Source organism: Nothoprocta perdicaria, unplaced genomic scaffold, assembly GCF_003342845.1.
Source record: "Nothoprocta perdicaria isolate Ctin4 unplaced genomic scaffold, notPer1 scaffold_10, whole genome shotgun sequence".
Taxonomy (NCBI): domain Eukaryota; kingdom Metazoa; phylum Chordata; class Aves; order Tinamiformes; family Tinamidae; genus Nothoprocta; species Nothoprocta perdicaria.
In genome coordinates this window covers 2,282,621-2,301,901 of record NW_020454094.1, presented here as the reverse complement: position 1 = coordinate 2,301,901, position 19,281 = coordinate 2,282,621, and the positions used below count along the sequence as shown (strand labels likewise).

The following is a 19,281-nucleotide window of genomic DNA, read 5'->3' as shown; positions in this document are numbered from 1 at the left end:
ACCTGATGAACTCTAGTTAGCCTTTGCAGAAGTCCATGGGCAGAAATCTAGAGAGGATCACAGTCTACCTCTATGCAGCTCAATCATTACTGAAAATTCAGACTTCCTTACGTAATYTGAGTCATTATCTTTCACATTTAGCTGATACGATTTATGATTTAAAGATCATGTCCAAAAGCTTCACAGTGMTAATTTGTGTGAAAGGGAGACCACCTCACCCCTACATATCAGATTTGGATTTCTCCAAAGGAGACAGGTTATATCTCAAAAAAGCTTAATATGCCATTAAGAGTGAGTTTATCCACTTTTTTACACAGGAATAGTAACCAAAAGATTCTAACGATTCCTCCCAGACTTAACAGATTTAGAGAAAGAAACKATGTTAGAAATTGACAAATCTCAAGTCTTCACAGTATTGAGTACATCATGAAAAAACTTCACAAAAAATTATGTAGTCTGCAGACCCACTCTCTTACCCATCTAGTATTAGGCTCTCATAAGCTGCCTTTTTGTCACAGACYGGACAAATCCAGGTAGGCTTCTTTTCATTCATTTGAAGATAAAGAGCAGCATCAAAACACTGCARGTGTGTGCAAGTAACAGCCCGGCATGGGATTGTCAGCCTCATTTTCCCCAGCTGCAGAAGATACATTAAAAGAGTCAAAACAGCAGAAAAGCAACTTGGCCTTGATGGCTAATCATGAAACCAGACACACTCAGGGAGGAAGTGAAATCAAGGCAGCTTTTAATTTTTACCAATTGATCGGTTTATTTTTCTTTACAGTAGTTGGCAATGTAAGAATTTTATTATCCACTGTGCCCTTCCACCATCCTGTCCCAATACCTCAGTATTGCCCACTTACTCATTATAAAAATCCCAATACACATGTAAACAACTTGATTCTGATTGTATTAAAAGTTCAGGAATTTACAGCTCTAAATCACAGTTGGTTGAAGGCTGCTACAATCAAGTGCTTGTATAGGGCTCCTTCTCCCCACATTCTATATTTAAGCAGCCTATAAGCAAAAGCCATTTAACTGGAAAAGCAGGGCCTTTTAAAAATCAGCTCAGTTTGCACTGAAAATGAAGATGTACTTACAGGACACATCAGAGATACCCGCAGGCTGGTGGTGGCAATCTCACTATCAGGATCAGCAGTTAGTTTTTCTTTAACTATTGAAATAAATTTTAATACGCACAGTTAATTACACAGACACCTCTATTATTTAAAATGCTAKTTTCAACTCTCCAGTTTACAAGCTTTTGTTTCCAGGTACCTACAAAATTAAGCATCTAGGAAACAATGAATGAACAGGGGTTTCAAAGCAAGCAACAAGCTCTGCGAGTAATAGGACTGATGTGTTTGCTGCACGTCACAACAAGTGCCACAACAGTTAGTAGAGCAGACTCAGTTCAACGTACAAGGAGATGAAATAAAAGCAGTTATCAGTGAGTGAAGTATAGAGACAGGACCAACAGCATCACATACAAGTGAGRAAAATGCAGACATTTAGGACATCTTTATGTCACACAGCCCTCCACAGCAAATTATGCTCCCTACATTCCTGTAGGAACACCTCCGTGAGGTCTCTAGGGGTGCCAGCTAGTGCAAGGATCTACAGTGATTCCCTGCATGACAGCTCAGCAACAGCAGGAGAACTTCCCATCTGCTCCCTGACTCCCAAACCCGATGCCCAAACTGCTGCAAGTGAGTTACGAGTTCTAACCACCCTCAAGAACGTAAATAGGAAAATGCATTAGACTTACTTAGGGCTCTGGAATGGTCAGGGTTTCTGATACCTTTCATTTTTAACCTCTGCAAAAGCATAGCTGAAGTAAGCTGACGAACGAGATACACAGACATGGAGTAATTCTACAAAAAAAGCAATTAAAAAGTTATTTAACACAACATTTCCACYACAGCAACAGCTCAGCATTTACCACAGCTCTAGCATACAGTAAAAATCAAAACTGCCTTTTTTTTTTTTTTTGCTTGATGGTCATATTGGAATAACATTAACAGGCGACTTCATTAYAATGGAGTCCTATACTCTGTCAAAATTCTTCTGCTAATCATCTCCAGTTATTGCCTTGCTTCAGTTATAACCTGAGRGATAATTTCAGCTTTTCTTGAAAACAAAAGTTTTTAAGAAGTTGGAAACATCTTGGAGACCTACCCTCTTATGCATGTGGCTTTCAAAACCTTAGTCTCATACCCTTCCTTTTGGCCAGTATTGTTGTGGCACAGGAGAGTTCAAAGACAATCTTGCGTTGTCAAGATCAGGTGAGCTTTTTCAGGTACCTTCCCATGGTGCAGAACTGCATCAGTTCCTTTGTACCGGGTCMTTTCCTGTAGTTTGCTTTCCACTTTGAAACCACATTTAGTTTGCTCTCCACTTCTGCACCAAGCTCAGATACTGCCGAGCTAAGAGGAGAGGTGTATTCCCTAGTGCTTAGGGCTGCTCTCCAGTTTATGCCACTTGCCAGCTTCCTTTGTGCCATGTTCACACTCTTCAGTGTCACTAACCAGCCACTGCCAGTCCCACAACAGCAGTAATTTGAGGGACAACCACCCGTTTATTTACTTGCACAGGAATGTATTTAGGTGGATGCAGAGGAGTCAGCATATAGGGACAGCAGGAAAAAGCCTAATCCGTACTTCCTGCAGTCGTTTCAAGGCTCTCATGCCTTGTTATTGGTAAGATGGTCGATYTCTTAAATCTTTTTAACATTTATCCTCCCTGTTTTAGGGAATCTTTGCTATTAGCACCGCGCTTCATTCCCTTTTGGAACATTAACTTTCTCCTCTTTTTTTCTTAAAGCTTCAGTCTGTTCATATAGCTGTATTTTTATATATGAAGTTTATGCCGATGTCTCACATTGAGACACATGCCCAGTTCATACAGCTTTTCTTTCACTTCTTTAAAATTCAAAGACTCTTTTGATAATTGAGCCCAGAAGGGCCTACAAAAATACCCAAGTCTTCAATCTCTGTAAGCCGTTATTTAGCAACAGTTGCAAGGAACTACTACTTAAACTTCAGGAAAAATAAAATACTCTCAATGATTTCTCACTGGGGAAAAGCATCTAGGCAGCCATTCAGCCACTTAAATTAAAAAAAAAAAAAGTTAAGAGCTTTGTGAACTGGAAGTTTCATATGGGTTTTGGTTTTTACAAGCATAGTTTTAATCAACTCAGGTCATTTTCACTTGAGGAAGGGGGATTTTTCAAAAGAGTGAAGATGAAAATACCTATCTAACAGTTACAGTTGGTTCTGTAAAAGTTTTTACTATCATCAGATAAGAAAATAGGAAAACCTAGATATACACATTTAGACCCACACTCCCACAGCCTCGGCACATCTGGTCCTCTCAGCACATCTGGTCCTACTGCCTTTGAACGTATGGCTATATAAATATTACTTTTATCACTCCCCTTTTTGTTACTTTTGTCATGCCTGAACCATWTGATACCATTTATTCCCCAAAAAGACTTCAGGATCTAACACACACAGTCCATACTTACATATTTCAGGCAATCCCAARTGGCAAAGCTACTTATAAAGCTCTTGCACTTAAAAGGAGCCTGGGAACCTACACTCCTCTTCCATGCGAGGRCTGCAGGGAAGTTTTCTGTATGTTTTACAATCACGTTTCCAGAATTACTTCCTTTCCTGGAATTCATAATAATCTCATCCACGTATTAATAAACTTATTGGCAGATGCACTGCCAGAAACACCAGGAAGTGGGGAGAACAGGAACATTCTGAAGTTATTCTCGTTTCAGTCTATATTCCCAAACACCCTGCTTACCTTTCCAATTTCAGAAGCCCAGGAAATGGAAATCTGGTTTGGCACCGCAGACGACAGCCTCACCAGGGATGTTATGTTCAAGGGGCGCCCAGGTCGTTTCTGTTCAATCCCATTTTTCGGTGGCGGAGCATATCCCTATGGGAAGAAAACATGGGGAAAGTGTTACCAGCTCTCCCCACTGAGCTCTGGTACCTGCTGGAACAGCCCTGCTGCCTTTAGCTAGGGCTGGGGAAAAGATGGAAGTCTATAGGGGTAAGAAAGGATACTGAGGTCAACATCTCCTTCAATCAGTCTTTGACAGTTCTAAACTGGGAATCAAGGTCACAGCAGTTGGGGGTTTTAAACTGATTTTACAGAAACGCCAAAATGATRGACAGAGTTTCAGTCCAGGTAAGTTTACTGCAAGACAAAAAGCTGATGCTTTGTCCCCCCTGCACTCCACACTCCTCGGACATCAGGGTCCCACAAGGACAAGCCTCACAAGAGGCAAACACAAGTCTCCAAGGGTTGAACTCAGCAGTTCGTTCTAAGAAACAAAGTCCAATCTCACACCAGGAGTTCTGCATCTCCTCTAGACATCGTCACTGCTTGAACTTCAGAGCCTAAGGACTAGCTTAAGAGAAAAGAGGCTACTATAAGGATTCTGCTTTGACTCTGCATCAATTTCAGCCAGCAGCCATCTGTACTTTGACCAGCTCCCTGAAAATAAGCTGCACTTGGAATAGTGGGTGTATTTAACAGCTCAGAGGCTTTTCTTTTTCTGATGTTAACAGAAACAAAACAAACTAGGTACTGTTTGCTCAACTTTCCCTAGTCTTTGGTGAAGAACTTCAGACAAGTATATTGTTTTACCCACAGAACAAAAGCCATACATGTGTAATCTAATGCACTGAAGAAGAATTACTGGAAAAGAACTCAAAACAATAAAAAAAGCAAAAGTAACAGACAATCACTGATATACGTCATTTCATCAACATTTTTCTCATAGGGTATGTAGAATGTGTTACCATGACAGGTAAATAAAAGCAGTTTGGAAAAGAGCTCTTCCAGTTCCTGGCTGTGCCTCACTACTGCATTTTATTAACTTCAGACAAGGTTGCTGCTTATGGTGACAACACAAGGACTTGTGGCTTCCACTGCAAGATCCACCAAACCAAAGCGGAGGACGACAACTGCTGAAGAACTTATCTAAAAACACCTCTTGACTCAGATGAGAATCAATCCCAGCAGGAATCTCCCCATATCTGCTTTATCACAGAGCAGAGAGGCAGCAGATGTGYAGGCACTGCAGACAAATCTCGCACTGAAAAGAATAATTTGTCCTTTTGTTAAGGAGACACAACAACCACAGCACTTTATGGAATATCAATCTCAATCATTTTTGCTGCAGTGGGATTGGCCTTCCTCTATCACAATTCCTCTTAACAAGCTTATCTGGAGGATCACAAGATCTTCCACAAAGTAGTCACCCTGAGGTTTGATTCAATCTCGTATTGCTAGAACATGTTAAAATCCTCCCCTTCTGGCACAGAATTCCAGGAAAGAGTGCCCTGTTTTCCCACCACAGCCAACAGAGTGCTGTGTTACCTGCCTGGTCTAGTGGTTAGCACACACCAAATTAGTCTTTTCTTCTTACAAGAACTTTGTTAGTCAAAGCAGGTGGAATCTGTTGTCGCCAAAAAGTTATCGAAAGGAAACCTGACTGCTCTTCCCTGGGACCATTTCCAGACTGCCTTGGCAGGCTGAGGCCTCTAAGGAAAAGCCAACTGTGGCCCACCGAGGCTCCCCGGAAAGAAAAACAAACATTTTGTTTGACTTTTGGCTTGTGTTTCACCCACATTCGCCCTAAGAGAACTAAGGAGAAGAATGAACTGCTGCAGTGCATTTCACACAATACCTGCGACACCGGCCAAGAAAGCAGCATTCAAGGCTCTGCCCTTGAAAAAGAACAAGTACTACAAGAGACGGACACAGACAGCTGTTGGAGTACAAGGAAGCACCACAGTAGGATGTTGGCACAAGCTGCAGCAGTCTCGACACTGGCAGCAGTTCCTCAAGTTTCTGGTTAAGCTCTGCAACTAAGGAGGTAACTTTGAGTGTAACAGGATAATTCAGACATTTACAGAGGCAGCAGCTGCTCTACCAGGGAAAGCCAGAACAGTGCCTGTTTCAGGATTTTTCAAGTCGGCAAAAGGAATTCAACAACATATATTTGYTTCTGAAGCCACTAATTCCTACAAAAGAAGAGCAGCCACCAGAGGGATGTAAACTTTTCCTGAAGCCAAAGCAAATGGAAAAAAGAAAGCATCTCCAGCAGCAGCCAGGTTGAAGTGGTATCTGTCATTCAGCTCASACCTGAGAGGGTATTTCCAAGACAAGTCATTTATTCACCTGCTCATTTCTGCTGAACAGATTAAAGAATCCTCTTTTGTGATATGCAGGACACTCTTACACACTGAAAAGAGATAGACAGTGATGCAATGGTAAAAGAAGGGAAAGAAATTAGGGACAGTAATTTAAGGAAAGAAGAAACAAGAGTCTCAGTGGTGCAGAAGGGGGAAAAAATCCCACACGGCTGAGAAAGGGAACATTCTGGTAACGAGGTTTCCCACCTCCTCTCACAGCCTGTGTTTTCCAGCAATACTGGTAAAAAAAAGCCTGTGCTTCCATCGATCATATTCCATCTTCTGTAACTTCCAGAACAGTTTGCAAGAGAGTCTTTGTCCCAGGGCAGCAGAACCTGTTCCAAGGTTGAATTCTTGTTCGGTTGGGTTTTTTGTTTTGTTTAATGAAACTTTCTTCTCCATCTACATCAGACTTTGGATTGGCCCTAAGTACTAACTTTTACAACATAATACACCAGAATGCAGATACAGGGCAGCACACAAACAGTACTGACAAAAGGTAATGCTATTTCTTCCTAACAAGGAAGGTCTCAAGCCAACACATGAACCCAGATAGTCCAAACAGCAAGGGCAACTGTCAATCACATCAAATCAACTCAATCTGAAGATCTAGGAGGAGAATCTCCCGTGAGACACTGTTCTCTTTTGACATTGTTATGGCCTAACCGCAACATATCAGGTTTGCTGCAAGTAGCTTAAACACAATTACTGCAAGTCTTAATTGTAAGATAATTAATATTAGTAATGGGAAACTTGCATGGCAAAGGCACAAATCATATCCAGTAACAAGAGCTAAAGGAATTAGCAACAGAAATTGCTGACAGGTTAAGTTAATACTATATTAAAAAAAAAAAAAGAGATAAATAACCAAGTACAAACAAACAAGCTTACCGGCAATGGAAACAGCTTCCCATTTACTTTAATACACAAACTATTAGGGTAATTATCTTCTTGAGGGCAGCTTGTCTCTGCTAGGCATAACCTAGAGCCCCAGAGAGAAAAGGTGTCATTTTTCAAGTGGCAGGACACTCAAAGTGATTCACATACATGAAATCTTTAATCACACCAGCCAAGTTTTAAGGCAACATTGAAAAAGATACCTCAGTTGAACTTGGACTGTGTAATCTCTCCTGCCTCCTGGTAAGAAGTCCCTGTGACAAAGAAAAGAGAAATACCCACTTAGACAGCAATTCTCATATTCCAGTCATACACAGAAAGACTTGGCAGACCCGGCCCAACATCAAACTCCCCACCACCTTATCTCCTCTTTTAATTAAGATAAAGCTATGAATAAGTCTTACAGGCAAAGCTTCTACCATTTTAGCTGCTGCAAGTTAAGCACAGCTTTAAGGTCACCATCCTCTACCAAGAATTTATAGAGACAAGGCACAACGCTGCCTAAGAACTAAATCCCATGAATTCTTTTGGCTTGCACTATAGCTCTTATGGCAACTTGAATCCTGGGAGAAGAGATAAAAGCAGCCTTCCATACCCCCAGCCAGGAAACACACAGAGAAGAAAAGCTTTAACACCTCTTCAATAGCCAAAATTATTTAAAAAAAGAGTAATTTTCAGCTCCCTAGTGGTGCAGCATTGCCCCCAACTGCACATAATTCTGGGCTGAGTAGTTCCACATGAAGAGAGSCTGTTACTGAATAAAACTGCTGTGAGGATTACACCTCCACACCTGCAAGATTATGGGATGCACATACACATGCACAAAACAAATTGTAATATTCACAAACAGAAAACCCGCCATCTCCTTCTACAGAGTTTCAGGAGAAAAGATTTTCTATCTACTTTAGTGTGTCACTCCTCCCACTTACCTGGAAATACAGATTTCTCTGACCTGCTGAGGTGTTAAAGCAAAGATAAAAAAYTTCTCTTGGAACCTCTGAATACTGCTCTGTACTGAAAAAGAGACAAAGAGAGAGAGGTTTAACCACAGAGGTTGAAATCATTGATTAACACAGGATTCATAACCGAGATTTCCTGGAATAAGTCAGATGTCGTTTACGAACATAATCAACTTGTCACACCACCTGTAACTGTCAACAGGAAAGCAGTGGTACAAATCATTCACTCAAGTAWGTTCAGATGGCTTCATATCATATTACACTTGGATAATAAGCAGCTTGGCAAGCTGCTGGAATCCTTGGAGAGAGCAAGGATAAGCTGGAGCTTCCCGGAATTCTCACACTTCATCGGAAGGACACAAGAAAAAATGTGACACTAGATACCTGAGAGCGAGAAACAACCTAAGAGCCAAGATGTTGACAACTATTTTAAGACAGCAAGAGGAGAATGTGCATGAGAGTTATTAGTGGACAGCTGGAAATTATTCAATTCAWGAACAGCTATAGGTAACTGCCTCTGGGGAGGGAGGGAGGGAGAGAGGGAAGGAACAAGCCCCAGAGCTAGAGATCAGCTACACTCCCTGTCTGGGAATAACCTTTACTAGCACATGAAGAAAAATAGAGTAAAAAAGTCATTGTTAATATCAGAATCTTGCTTAGCTGTTAGTGATAGAAAGCAGTAGTGTTCTGATATTAAGCACTCTCAGTTTATATCCATTCCTTCTGTATTTCTGGATGTGACAAAATTAGAAAGCTTAATCTGAAGCGAGTTGGACTCATTCAATAGTTTAAAATATCCAACCAGTGAGACAATTGTAAAGGAAGAGCCTCTATACCAAACACACAAAAAGACAGCAACATGAAACAGAATCCACCTGCACGTGCACCACCTTCCTCAGCCAAGCTCTACTCTGTGCTTGGATGCACAGCACATGCAGCATCRTGCACTTCAAGAAGAGTATGTTTTTAAAAGGCCATACAAATGTTCTTACTGAAGAGCTAAAGCAAAAATCCACACCTACATCCCTTCTTATATTATCATATTAGTATAAAACAATCTGAATCTTTTTAAAGAGTCATAGTAATGCAGACTATATTTCTATCTCTGACTTATTCTGCCTATTTGCTTTCTAAATCTTTAATTCTCAATTAAGGAATAAGCTTGTCCTTCTCAATCCTCTAAGTCCACTAACTGGAACCATACACAACTCATCTCATCATCTAAAAATATTATATAAAGGAAGTATCTTCTTCAAATTTGCTCAAGAGCTCCCGTTATAGTGATTTTTTTTCTCTSTCTTTCTCTAATGCTCACTTTTTTTTAGTCTCAGAAGTACCCACTGCTCACAGAGGGTCCTCTTCCCATCTCACTTCCTCAGGCACAAGCCTGAGTTTGGCTCCAGCTGCTGCTGTCTTCAATATTGCATTCTTGAAGGTGCATAATTCAGGTTTGGGAGGTTGAAGGCAAGTGCTTAGTTAATAGCATCCTCATCCTCCTTCCCATGTCCAAAGAGAAACAGGTTTTCCTCTTATAAGGACTGAATAACATGCACTGAACAGGCCATGGTTTTCAAGGGAAAAAGAAGAATTCACTAAGCACAGCTCAGTGACTGTCCCAAGGAAGCATCCTCCTTTCAGCAACAGTAGCACAGAAACAGCCGCCAGCTGTTAGGAAAATTCTTCAAAATATTACTGCCATTTCACTGTCCACAAAAGCTAATTACACAGGAAACTTGGTGCAGAACACACACTGCTTAATTTTTTTCCATCTGAAATAGTTCAATTGAAATATTAACTTGTTTTCATTTTGAAAAGTAGCATTTAGACAGGACACCAGTGCACCATCAGATTTCTCTTGAATGCAGTGACAGCATTAAGTACAGAGCTGTCTGATGCCAAAGCAGCTATTGCACTTTTTTTTTTTTTTTTGCTTCAGTCTCATCAAACAGGGTGTCACAATACATAAGCAGAAGTGACAACAAGCATTTCAAGCCATGATTGCTCCTGCAGATGCTGGAGGACRCCTATTAGCAGACGCTTTTCTTGAAATACAAGTCCCAGCCTTGAAAACACTACTTTTGCCTAAGAAACTAAGCTGTTTTAGAGGGTGCAAAGAGCTGACAAAAATGAAAGCATTTCTACTGAGAAAATAAAGCTATATATACACCAAGGCAAAGATTTGAATAACAGTTAACAAAACGGCTCTGAYGGCTGCTTTTGCTACTTAATTTCAAGAATCCCCATTTTATCTGTAATCCCCACTTATCCCACACACTTTAGATCATTCTGACTTTACACCCCAGTTCAAAGGGTGTGCATCAGATCTTCATCCATGTGCACAGAAAAACGCAACTAAGAACACCACCTCTGATGCAGAAGTACAGCAATTAAKGAAATTTCATTAAGATTTTGGTCTCAAAAACAATACTCAGTTGAAATGTGTATTTCTACAGTCTGAAGTAGGTTCTCTTCTATAGACCACCCAGAAAATATTATTATATGGTGCCAAAGGTCAGCACTTGGCTGGAGCCATAGTTACCCAGGGAAAAAGTCTTAGAGAGGTCGGATTCCAGGGCCTATTCAAAAGCTCTTAATGAATCAGGATATATAAAAAAAATAAATAAGAGGAAAATACCACTTCATGCTGAATCATTTGTGAACAAAAACTATTTTAGATGGGTTGGGTTACCGCAAACCAAATCGTGATATGCAAGTAGACTGTACTTGTAACTTGCTGAAAGGAATTTTCTTCAGCGTCTGCCAACTGAAGACAATAGTTAYGTTGAAGTCTTAAATGGAAGCGCTTTTCACACTGCTGAGCAGCAAGCTACTATTTACAACCAGTTGGTATTACTAAATTATTATGGAACATTTCCTACCCTATACACAAGGCAAGGCAGATTGAAATTCAAGACAGAAAACCACCTATTTTCAAATTATTCAAATGCCTTTTGCTTTGGAGCATATTGAGAAAGCTCAACAAGATTTTAAACTATTTGGAACACACAAAGATCTACTCTGTCATACTGTACTGATTTAAAAGTAAAAAGAGATGGGCTGAGAATCAGTTGCTAAAATGGGTGTAAAAAAAAGCTGAATGTTTGTGGTACAGTCAGAACATGTACTTCCGTACAACACACCAAGATCTGAACAGGTGCTGCAGTGAGACAGATGCAAACTACCAAACCAGGGGATTTTTATTTTCCTGACCCTGAAGCAACTTACTAGCAAACCTGACAATCTACTTCAAGAGCCCTGACAAGCGTGATCATTTATACCATTCAGATACCTCAGGTCCAAGGCCGCCAGACAAATCTAATTCCACTAATATTTAAAAGAGAGAAATGTATGTTTATATGCAATTATATATTTGTAGAACAGACCATTGCTTCCTGCACTACGGACTGRCAAAACAGAGAGAAAGCAAGGATAAGAGAGCACATTGATGAGAAGGAAGTTTTTACCTTTTACCATCTGCAGAAAGCACTTGATTAAGGCTGGACTTAGCTGTTGCTTTAGGTGACACTGTTTTACAATTTATGCACTAYGCAGAACTACTGAACACTTACCTAGACTTGTAGGTTTGATGAGCACATCAAGCACATCATAAAAAGGCAGGCTTTTCAGTTGGACATCGGGATGAACAGGAGGAATGGGAGGGGACGGCTGCTGCATCTCAAAGTGCGGCTTAGTGTCCTGGAGAAGCACCGAACTGACAGGCGATGAGGGAGACTGCGGGGTGACCGACGTGGATGGCAGCGGGTGAATTCCTGCAACGGCCAAGTCCGGCTCTACGGGAGAGGAGCTACTGTCCAAATTGAAAACTGCAGGTTTTATCGCCGATAAGTCCGAGAGTCCTTCGATTGTCCTTGGGTACCGCCGCCTATAGAGTTCCCGGATTTTTATCTGAACAGCCGGGCTGCAGCCGCTCTTCAGTAAGTGCAGTGCCCTCATCAGGAGGTCATGCTTCCGCCCACTTTTATTACGGCCAGCAAAGCCCAGCAACACTTGGAGCTCAGAAACACGAAAACTTGATACCATATTCTGGRAAGAAAATGGAGATAAGCATCAATGAAGCAGCAGCTCATGCTAAGCGAGCCCTTCCGAGGAGCACAGGGAAGGGTAGGGACTTCCAGAGTTCTAGTTTCACATTTACCATCTTGGGCATGTACCATTCATATCCTTACCAAACACAGTGATACTTAATCTAAGGCAAAAGAGTGAAGTACACAGCAAGACGCTTGAAGCTGGCTAGATTATCTCGAAACCACACAAAAACTTCAATTCCCTCACAAATAATTAAAAACTGCAAACACACAGTGGTATCTGAGTTCAGAGGAAGCCAGAAGCATCAGCTCTACCGGCTTCGCTTGAAGAAGGGCCAAATCAGATGAATGTTTAAAGCTGTCAGCCTTCACTCTTGAAAATGGCACAGCAAAGTGGACATTTTCATAGCAATTGCTGAATTTCACATTAACAAACTACTTAACCAAAACTGATCTACTCTATGACATGAAGCTTCCTGGCTGTTCTCTTGATATCATGTTTTAATACCTTAAGATACTAGAAACTCTTCAAAAAGAGAACCAAGTAAACAGCATTATTTTAACAGCGTTTAGAAAAACAAAATAGYTTACTATAAATTATGAATTTGGCAGGTACATACCCCAATCTTTCATTTCTGTGAGTGAGCTCTATTTCCAGAAAGGTACAAAACCATCTAGGGTTCTGCTAAGCATTTTCCTTCCCATTCGAGCAGGGCTCTTCCCCCATAACGAGAATGTTGAACTGTTAAGATGAGAGCAGTTTATGAGTCTGGACAGCTCTACTAGGCCAAACACAGACTCATAGMGGGTGAGCGAAGGGTCTAACAGACAGTATGAAACAGAAGCATTCTAGAAACAAAGTGAAGCCTCAGAACCAGTCTGAAACCAAACTGCTGACTTTTAAACAGTCCAATATGGAAAGCTAGATGCTTTGGGCATTGATTGCAGAAGGTTTATAGCTCTCAATAGAGAGTTTGGGGTTTATCCTGCCAAATCCCTGTCCTACACTTATAGGGTTTACCACTTACAGAGTTTACCACTGTGTATTCTTGTCACTCGTCCTTCCCTTGTCGCTTTTTCTTAGACTCACGGCCAAGCACAATTAACAAAAACAAATTTCTCAGTAGGCTTCAAAATTAAAGTACTGTAACAGCTTTATAGTTATGCAAATGTTATACAAATCTGCATGTATACAGTTAGAGAAGCTCAGTAGTAATACCAACTTTTGTCTCATATAGAGGGCACAAYACTGACTATAAAATCTGAAAGCAAAAAAATAAAATAATCCTTTACATTTAGATGAAGGAAACAGAACACTCTGCAACACACTATTACCCTTACTGCTGCCTTCGCTGCATTCCTGCAAGTTAATCAAGGTGAAACGCAGTCAGTCGTGCCTGGAAACAGCTAACATTTTATGTGGAAATTCTACAGACTAGCATTTTGCTACAAGATAGATTTCACTTTATTAAAAGGCACACACTGGCTTCAGTATCACAGTCAGCAAGATTAAATTGAGTAACACCCCCATTAAAAATGCTTGGGAGCATAGAAAGATACATTTTTGCCCAGCCATGCAAAAAATCCTACATGTGCTTTTGAAAGGACGGTCTTGCAAAAAGAGTTTTACTCAAAGCAATTAAACAAAGGCTTTTGCAACATCTTCCCCTTAAAGCTGCTTTCATGTTCCCTCTAATAACGGCATACAAAAATATATGTCAGTCTGATCTATATTATTTAGCCCTTATTCTACTTACAGACACACCAAAATGGACACATCATAATCAATAAGGTTTTATGAATGGGTAATATGTGTTCAGGAGTAACTACAATCATAGTACAGGCAAATAACTTCAAAAGAAAAAAAATTTTTTGGAGTTGTGGTATTGCAGAGCCAAGCTATTAGCATGCTTTTCACATCAGCGAATCAAAAGATGTTCAAGTTGTCATGTACATGCCAATTTTCTCTTAAGTTCCCTATAGATACACATTCCAGTAAGCTTTCAAACACAGAAGGCTGAAGCTATTTATTTTTACTTCCAAACACAAGAAATAGACTGAACTTTAAGAAAGAGAAATCAGTACCARTATGTCTAGTGCTTTATACTCCAAAAAAACTTCCCCAAATTCTTGAAGGTTGTAAGTTTGCTTAAACTGCTGCAACTCTGATCCATAAGCAGAAATACTGTTTCAGAGCACTAAGCTGYAGGAGCATCTAGAATTGCACTCATTTCACAAGGGGGCATTAAGGAATGTGGACACTCCACCAAAACCASCGTAAGGCACATTTTAGAGTAGGATAAGGGATTCAGCCACCTCTAAAGAGGAAACACTTGGTTCTCTGCACTCCCCACTCCTGACACTGCCATCTGCTATTTAACACTGCCATTTTACTTGTGGGCACATGTGAATGAACAGGCATTCTTGGCTACCTWTAAATTCCTCACATACATCTACCATAATCACTGCCCTGGAATTTGGCATCAATCTCAGCTTCCTAAGTTGCAAACCCCGTGCTTGAATCAGTGGCCACAATCCAACTGAAAAGCTCTAGTCAATCTCCAAGTGGTCCTGCTCCAGTTGCTTGTGAAGGTTTTCTGAAAAGCCTGAAAATTATATAGGAAAGGAAGACACTGAGAATCAACCCCATCAAACCCACTCCTGACTGAGCCCTTTTCCTAACCACTCATTAGCGGAGAGCAACTCACTTTTGACAAGTTTCATAGTAATTAGCATGCATAATGTTTCAGGTAGGTGACAAACACAGGACACTTATAAGAATGAACAACTTTTGACTTGGGATGGTAAAAGATGGCCTCTATGCTAACCCTAAATAACAATGCAAGCATTCTGAAGACTGATGTGCTGGAAGCATAAAACTAAATCCTGGGAAGAATGAAGATGTTGCTGGTTAAATCTCCATCAGCAAGCAGTACAGTACAGCAAGAACTGCTCTGAAGGCCAAAACCGTGCAAGCAGCTGAATATCAGATCCTCAATATTATGAGGTTTTTATTAGTGTAGTACCTAAACTAGGCATTAGACTCTTCAAAGTTGTATGCACCAAGCATCACAATACAAATCCTAAATCAAATCAATTCGAGAAGTCCCTCAAAATAAAGCTTAATTCATTTCACCCCTTTTTTAAGCATTATAAAGCAATACATGTTATTCTTCTTCCTACCACAGTAGGAGAGTTTGAGCATTAAYTGCTAATTATTCTAGACAGATGGAGATATTGATGGTTTAATGAAGCAACTTTGCACTTAGGGAGAACAGGAGAATTACACACAGATGCAAGACAGCCTCTAATAAAACAGTGTTAAAAACTTATCTTTTAACCATGCTAAACATGCTAGCTGCAAGCTAAAGATCACTACATCAGCACAGAAACATGCCTAGTCCACCCATTACACTCCATTTTCAATTCACCCCAGCTCAACATGTGGCATTTGAGAAATGAAAAACCCAAACCAGCTGGCACATACAATGTCAACATGTCTAAAATAAAAGGAGCACCAAAAAAGTCTGGCAACGCAGCTTCAAATGGACACACGCACATAGCTCCCAGGGTTTCCTTCTCTGCCAACAATTCAGAGCCCAAGCTCTAAATATTTCAGAATATTTCAGAATTCTCTGCCAACAATTCAGAGCCCAAGCTCTAAACTACATCTGCAACACATTATAACCACTGATTTAAATACTGTTGAGAAGCCTATGCCGAACAGGACACGTACCTAACAAGAGCCTCTTTGCTGTATTATCATCATCATCTCTCCTATTCCCCAGTTGGGACACAGCACCTGCACTGTGGTAGCACAGGTAGAAAAGCACCAGAGGAGGAGGGACAAGACACTGGTTCTGTTACAAAGATCTAACACAGGTGAGAGTGAGTTCCCACTTCATGTTTCAGTAYTGTAGCTTAACCAGGCTGCTCACTAGTTCCTGACTATGGAACTTCAGTTTTGGATAGGCAAGAGGAAAAACTAATAATATGACTTGCAATTTCAGTATTTATAATTTTTTATTTAACATTGAAGTCCCCTCTCCCCATGAAAGTATGCCTGTATCTATCTCTTCTAAATATATATATGTATTTTCAATTAATAGCCATAAAACTACCGTCATACACAAATTAGTTCCAGTATGGGTGTATTTGCTGCCTATAAAGGGTTACTTASCATACTACACTACTGCACTGTAACACACTACTTCAAAATCTGATTAAACACAAGACTGAAACTATYGCCTTCTAAATCAGAAATCAGCAGCCTGTCAATGACAGCACACAGGCTGTCCTGATGTTCACCAAACAGAGTCAAGGTGACAGCAGAAACTCAGGGGAACAAGCAGATGCTCTCTCAAAGCAGCAAAATACAATCACACTACAGTATTTTACATCACACTACAGTATTTTATTTATCTACAGTATTTTACTCATGCAAACCATAGCTTCAAAAATGAAGATTTGGTAAGAGCTGTTAGGAGGAGCTGCAGGTGCTGAGTGTTACATTCTGACCAAAAACTCAGTTTACAAACCACCCCTGGCCTCCAGGTCACTGTATTTTGCTGACATGGGTTCCAAATCCAGCTTTACCTATATTGAGATTCATAGGGCTACTCTTGAGCAAAGACTGTAGGAAAAGTATGAGCCCTGTTTAGAAACACATCCATGAACAACAGGTTTAGAAATTATACTTCTGAAGTGAAAAAAGGGGCTCTCACCACAGCATCTCACCTTCATCTCCCTAATACATCATAAATTAAAAAACTTACAGCATATAAATTACCAATTAATGGAGGCCTTATGTGAATAAGCTTTTCTCTTCACMGCTCTTTAGCGTCTGTAAAGGTTATCTTACCTTGGGCATTTTCCAACAAAATCTTGAAAAAAAAGCAACTCTTATTAAAACTATTTTCGAAAGTTTAAATAAAATAAATATTCTCCCAAAAGGCACAACGTACCAGAACATTTTTGTGCATCTCTTAGTTTTTTTTTAAACCAGGAAAAGTCTTTCAGTTAGAACACTCTGGGCCATAGCTCCCCAGMAATTTTAAAGATCTAGATGATGGCAGGGATGGCACTAGCCAATATTAAGGCGACGTCTCAGTTCGTGAATAGAAACATGCCGCCCCCACAAATTCTGTTTGAGGGAAGCTTAAGACAGAACCCACACTAACCTCATACTTTTAATCAGCCCCTAACAGCTTACTAAAAGAAATTCAACTCTCCAAATGTCTCCATTGTCCTTTTATAAGGCAGCTAGAGATCATGTATTACAGGAAGCTGCAATCAACATGAGAGCAGCAAACAATACTGCCATAAAAAACACTATAGGTTAATCTATAAAGCAGCAGTTTAAGAGTCACTCCTGAAGGTCAATTCATGGAAGATGAGGATACAAAGGAAAAAAAATCCATTTAAAAAAAAAAAAAAAAAAAACTACACACACCACCACACACATCCCCCAACACACACTCTTTGGCCAAAAGTAGGAAGAGATTGATTGTTAGAAATAAAACTTAAACAAGTCCAGTATCTGCTGGATACATCCAAGCATACCCTCCCCACTCAAAATAAATAAGAGAGACTTACGAGCTACAGCAAAGGCCTTTAAGGCAAGAGGCGGCCTTCTATATTTTCTTCCAAAAGRAATATTCAGATGTTTCCCAAAATGGACCATGAATTGCTCTCAGCTGCAAGCTGAGCAGCCACTTAGAGCAGCCCCAGCCCCATGGATTCATTTCACAGGCACTCCAGCTGGGAGATAAGCTGAATGGGCACATCCAAAGAGGTTACTTCAGACTAGWATTTAGCTACCAATACCCTATAATCTCCAGGGAGGAAAGCACAGTCCTGCAGCTGGCCTCACACCCAGGTCCTTTTTCCTTCCATACGGCCTGGTTACCTCCAGAAAGCGACTCAGGAGCCATATCTATATTTTAAAGGTGCTCAGGCACCCAGGAAGAGCCTATTGATGCTTTTACACATCTAGCTGAGTACAACGCTTCAGATAAAACAAATCACATCTCTGGATCAAGTGTCCAGGAGAGCCTGCTGTGTAAACCTCTACAAACACAGGGATTTGGGCCACCAACAGCTACAGGAGTTCAAGAAATACCAGAGGGCTAGAAGTGAGTCAGGATGACAAAAAAGAAAACAAGTAAACACACACACAAAAAAAGGATGTTTAAAAATATAATTCCACAGCTTTATGCTTAGGAAGGCTTATGCTATTCCCCTCCCAGGATTAGGAAAGAAAKAAAATAAAAAATGAAAAACTAGAAAGTCTAGCAAGTAAGCGAGTTCCTCACTGACCCCAYAGCCATTGCAACCAAAACATCTTAGTCCTGGAAGAAGCCCTAACGCCTCAGTAAAGGAAATTCTCTGGTGATTGCAGCATATTTCCTACCACTGGGCAGAGCACTACAAGCCAGTCCTGCCACTGGACTTTTCTCTGCATTGAAGCCTAACTTTACACTGACTTATACTTAATAAAATTGTCCCCCCCCCCCTTCCTACCTCTCTCCATTTTGTATAAAACCCTGGATGGGTGAAGTACTTTGGTGTCCACCTTGCGCTCCATAGGCARCGCTTTTGCTGGCATGCCCGTCCCCCTCCTAACAAAGATGCTAGGAGATCCTTCAAGGAAGGCAAGGCCCCTTGAACTGAAATTTTATATATATGAAAATACCTTATATACATATTTATACACACACACACTCTATTGAGGGAAAAAAAATGATGTAGTTAACACTGCTCATACACCTTAAAACACCCAAGGACTCCCCCTTTCTCCTCCCAGGAGCATGCTGCAGAAAGTCCACAGCATAAAACGCACAAAGGAAAAAAAATCACGGTAACARCAAGTCTAGAAGGAAACACTGGGATTCACGCTGGAGCAGGGGGCGCCTTCCGCCAGCAGAAAAACGTTATTAAAAAGAGTAATTAACATTCATAAAGGAAGAGGCATGTGGCAGGCTGGGCACAGCCTCYCCCCGGAAAGACAGAGCTCCCCCTTACATGAAAAACATATATATAAATGTATATAAGTGGAAGGCGGGCTCGCCAAGCGCCCCGCTGCCGCCCCGCGCCGCAGCCGGGACCCCGCGGCCGCCGCCCGCGAGCCCTCTCCTCTCTGCTCCGCGCGGCGGAGCGGAG

General features: G+C 40.8%; 1 protein-coding gene across 4 annotated transcripts in view; it reads right to left on the bottom strand.

The window, feature by feature from the left end:
• The window catches only part of PIAS2 (protein inhibitor of activated STAT 2), a 28,044-nt gene that overhangs the window by 6,995 nt on the left and 1,768 nt on the right, over positions 1 to 19,281 (bottom strand). For 3 of the 4 annotated variants that reach the window (XM_026039404.1, XM_026039412.1, XM_026039419.1), the window contains exons 2-9: positions 11,644 to 12,118; positions 8,045 to 8,129; positions 7,319 to 7,369; positions 7,110 to 7,200; positions 3,814 to 3,948; positions 1,769 to 1,874; positions 1,101 to 1,174; positions 477 to 637 (exon numbers count right to left, since the gene is read on the bottom strand). In XM_026039404.1, coding sequence (XP_025895189.1) covers positions 477 to 637; positions 1,101 to 1,174; positions 1,769 to 1,874; positions 3,814 to 3,948; positions 7,110 to 7,200; positions 7,319 to 7,369; positions 8,045 to 8,129; positions 11,644 to 12,118 — 1,178 coding nt within the window. Of the gene's footprint in view, positions 1 to 476; positions 638 to 1,100; positions 1,175 to 1,768; positions 1,875 to 3,813; positions 3,949 to 7,109; positions 7,201 to 7,318; positions 7,370 to 8,044; positions 8,130 to 11,643; positions 12,119 to 19,143; positions 19,159 to 19,281 lie in introns of those variants that run through there. The other variant, XM_026039429.1, reaches the window with a different exon arrangement.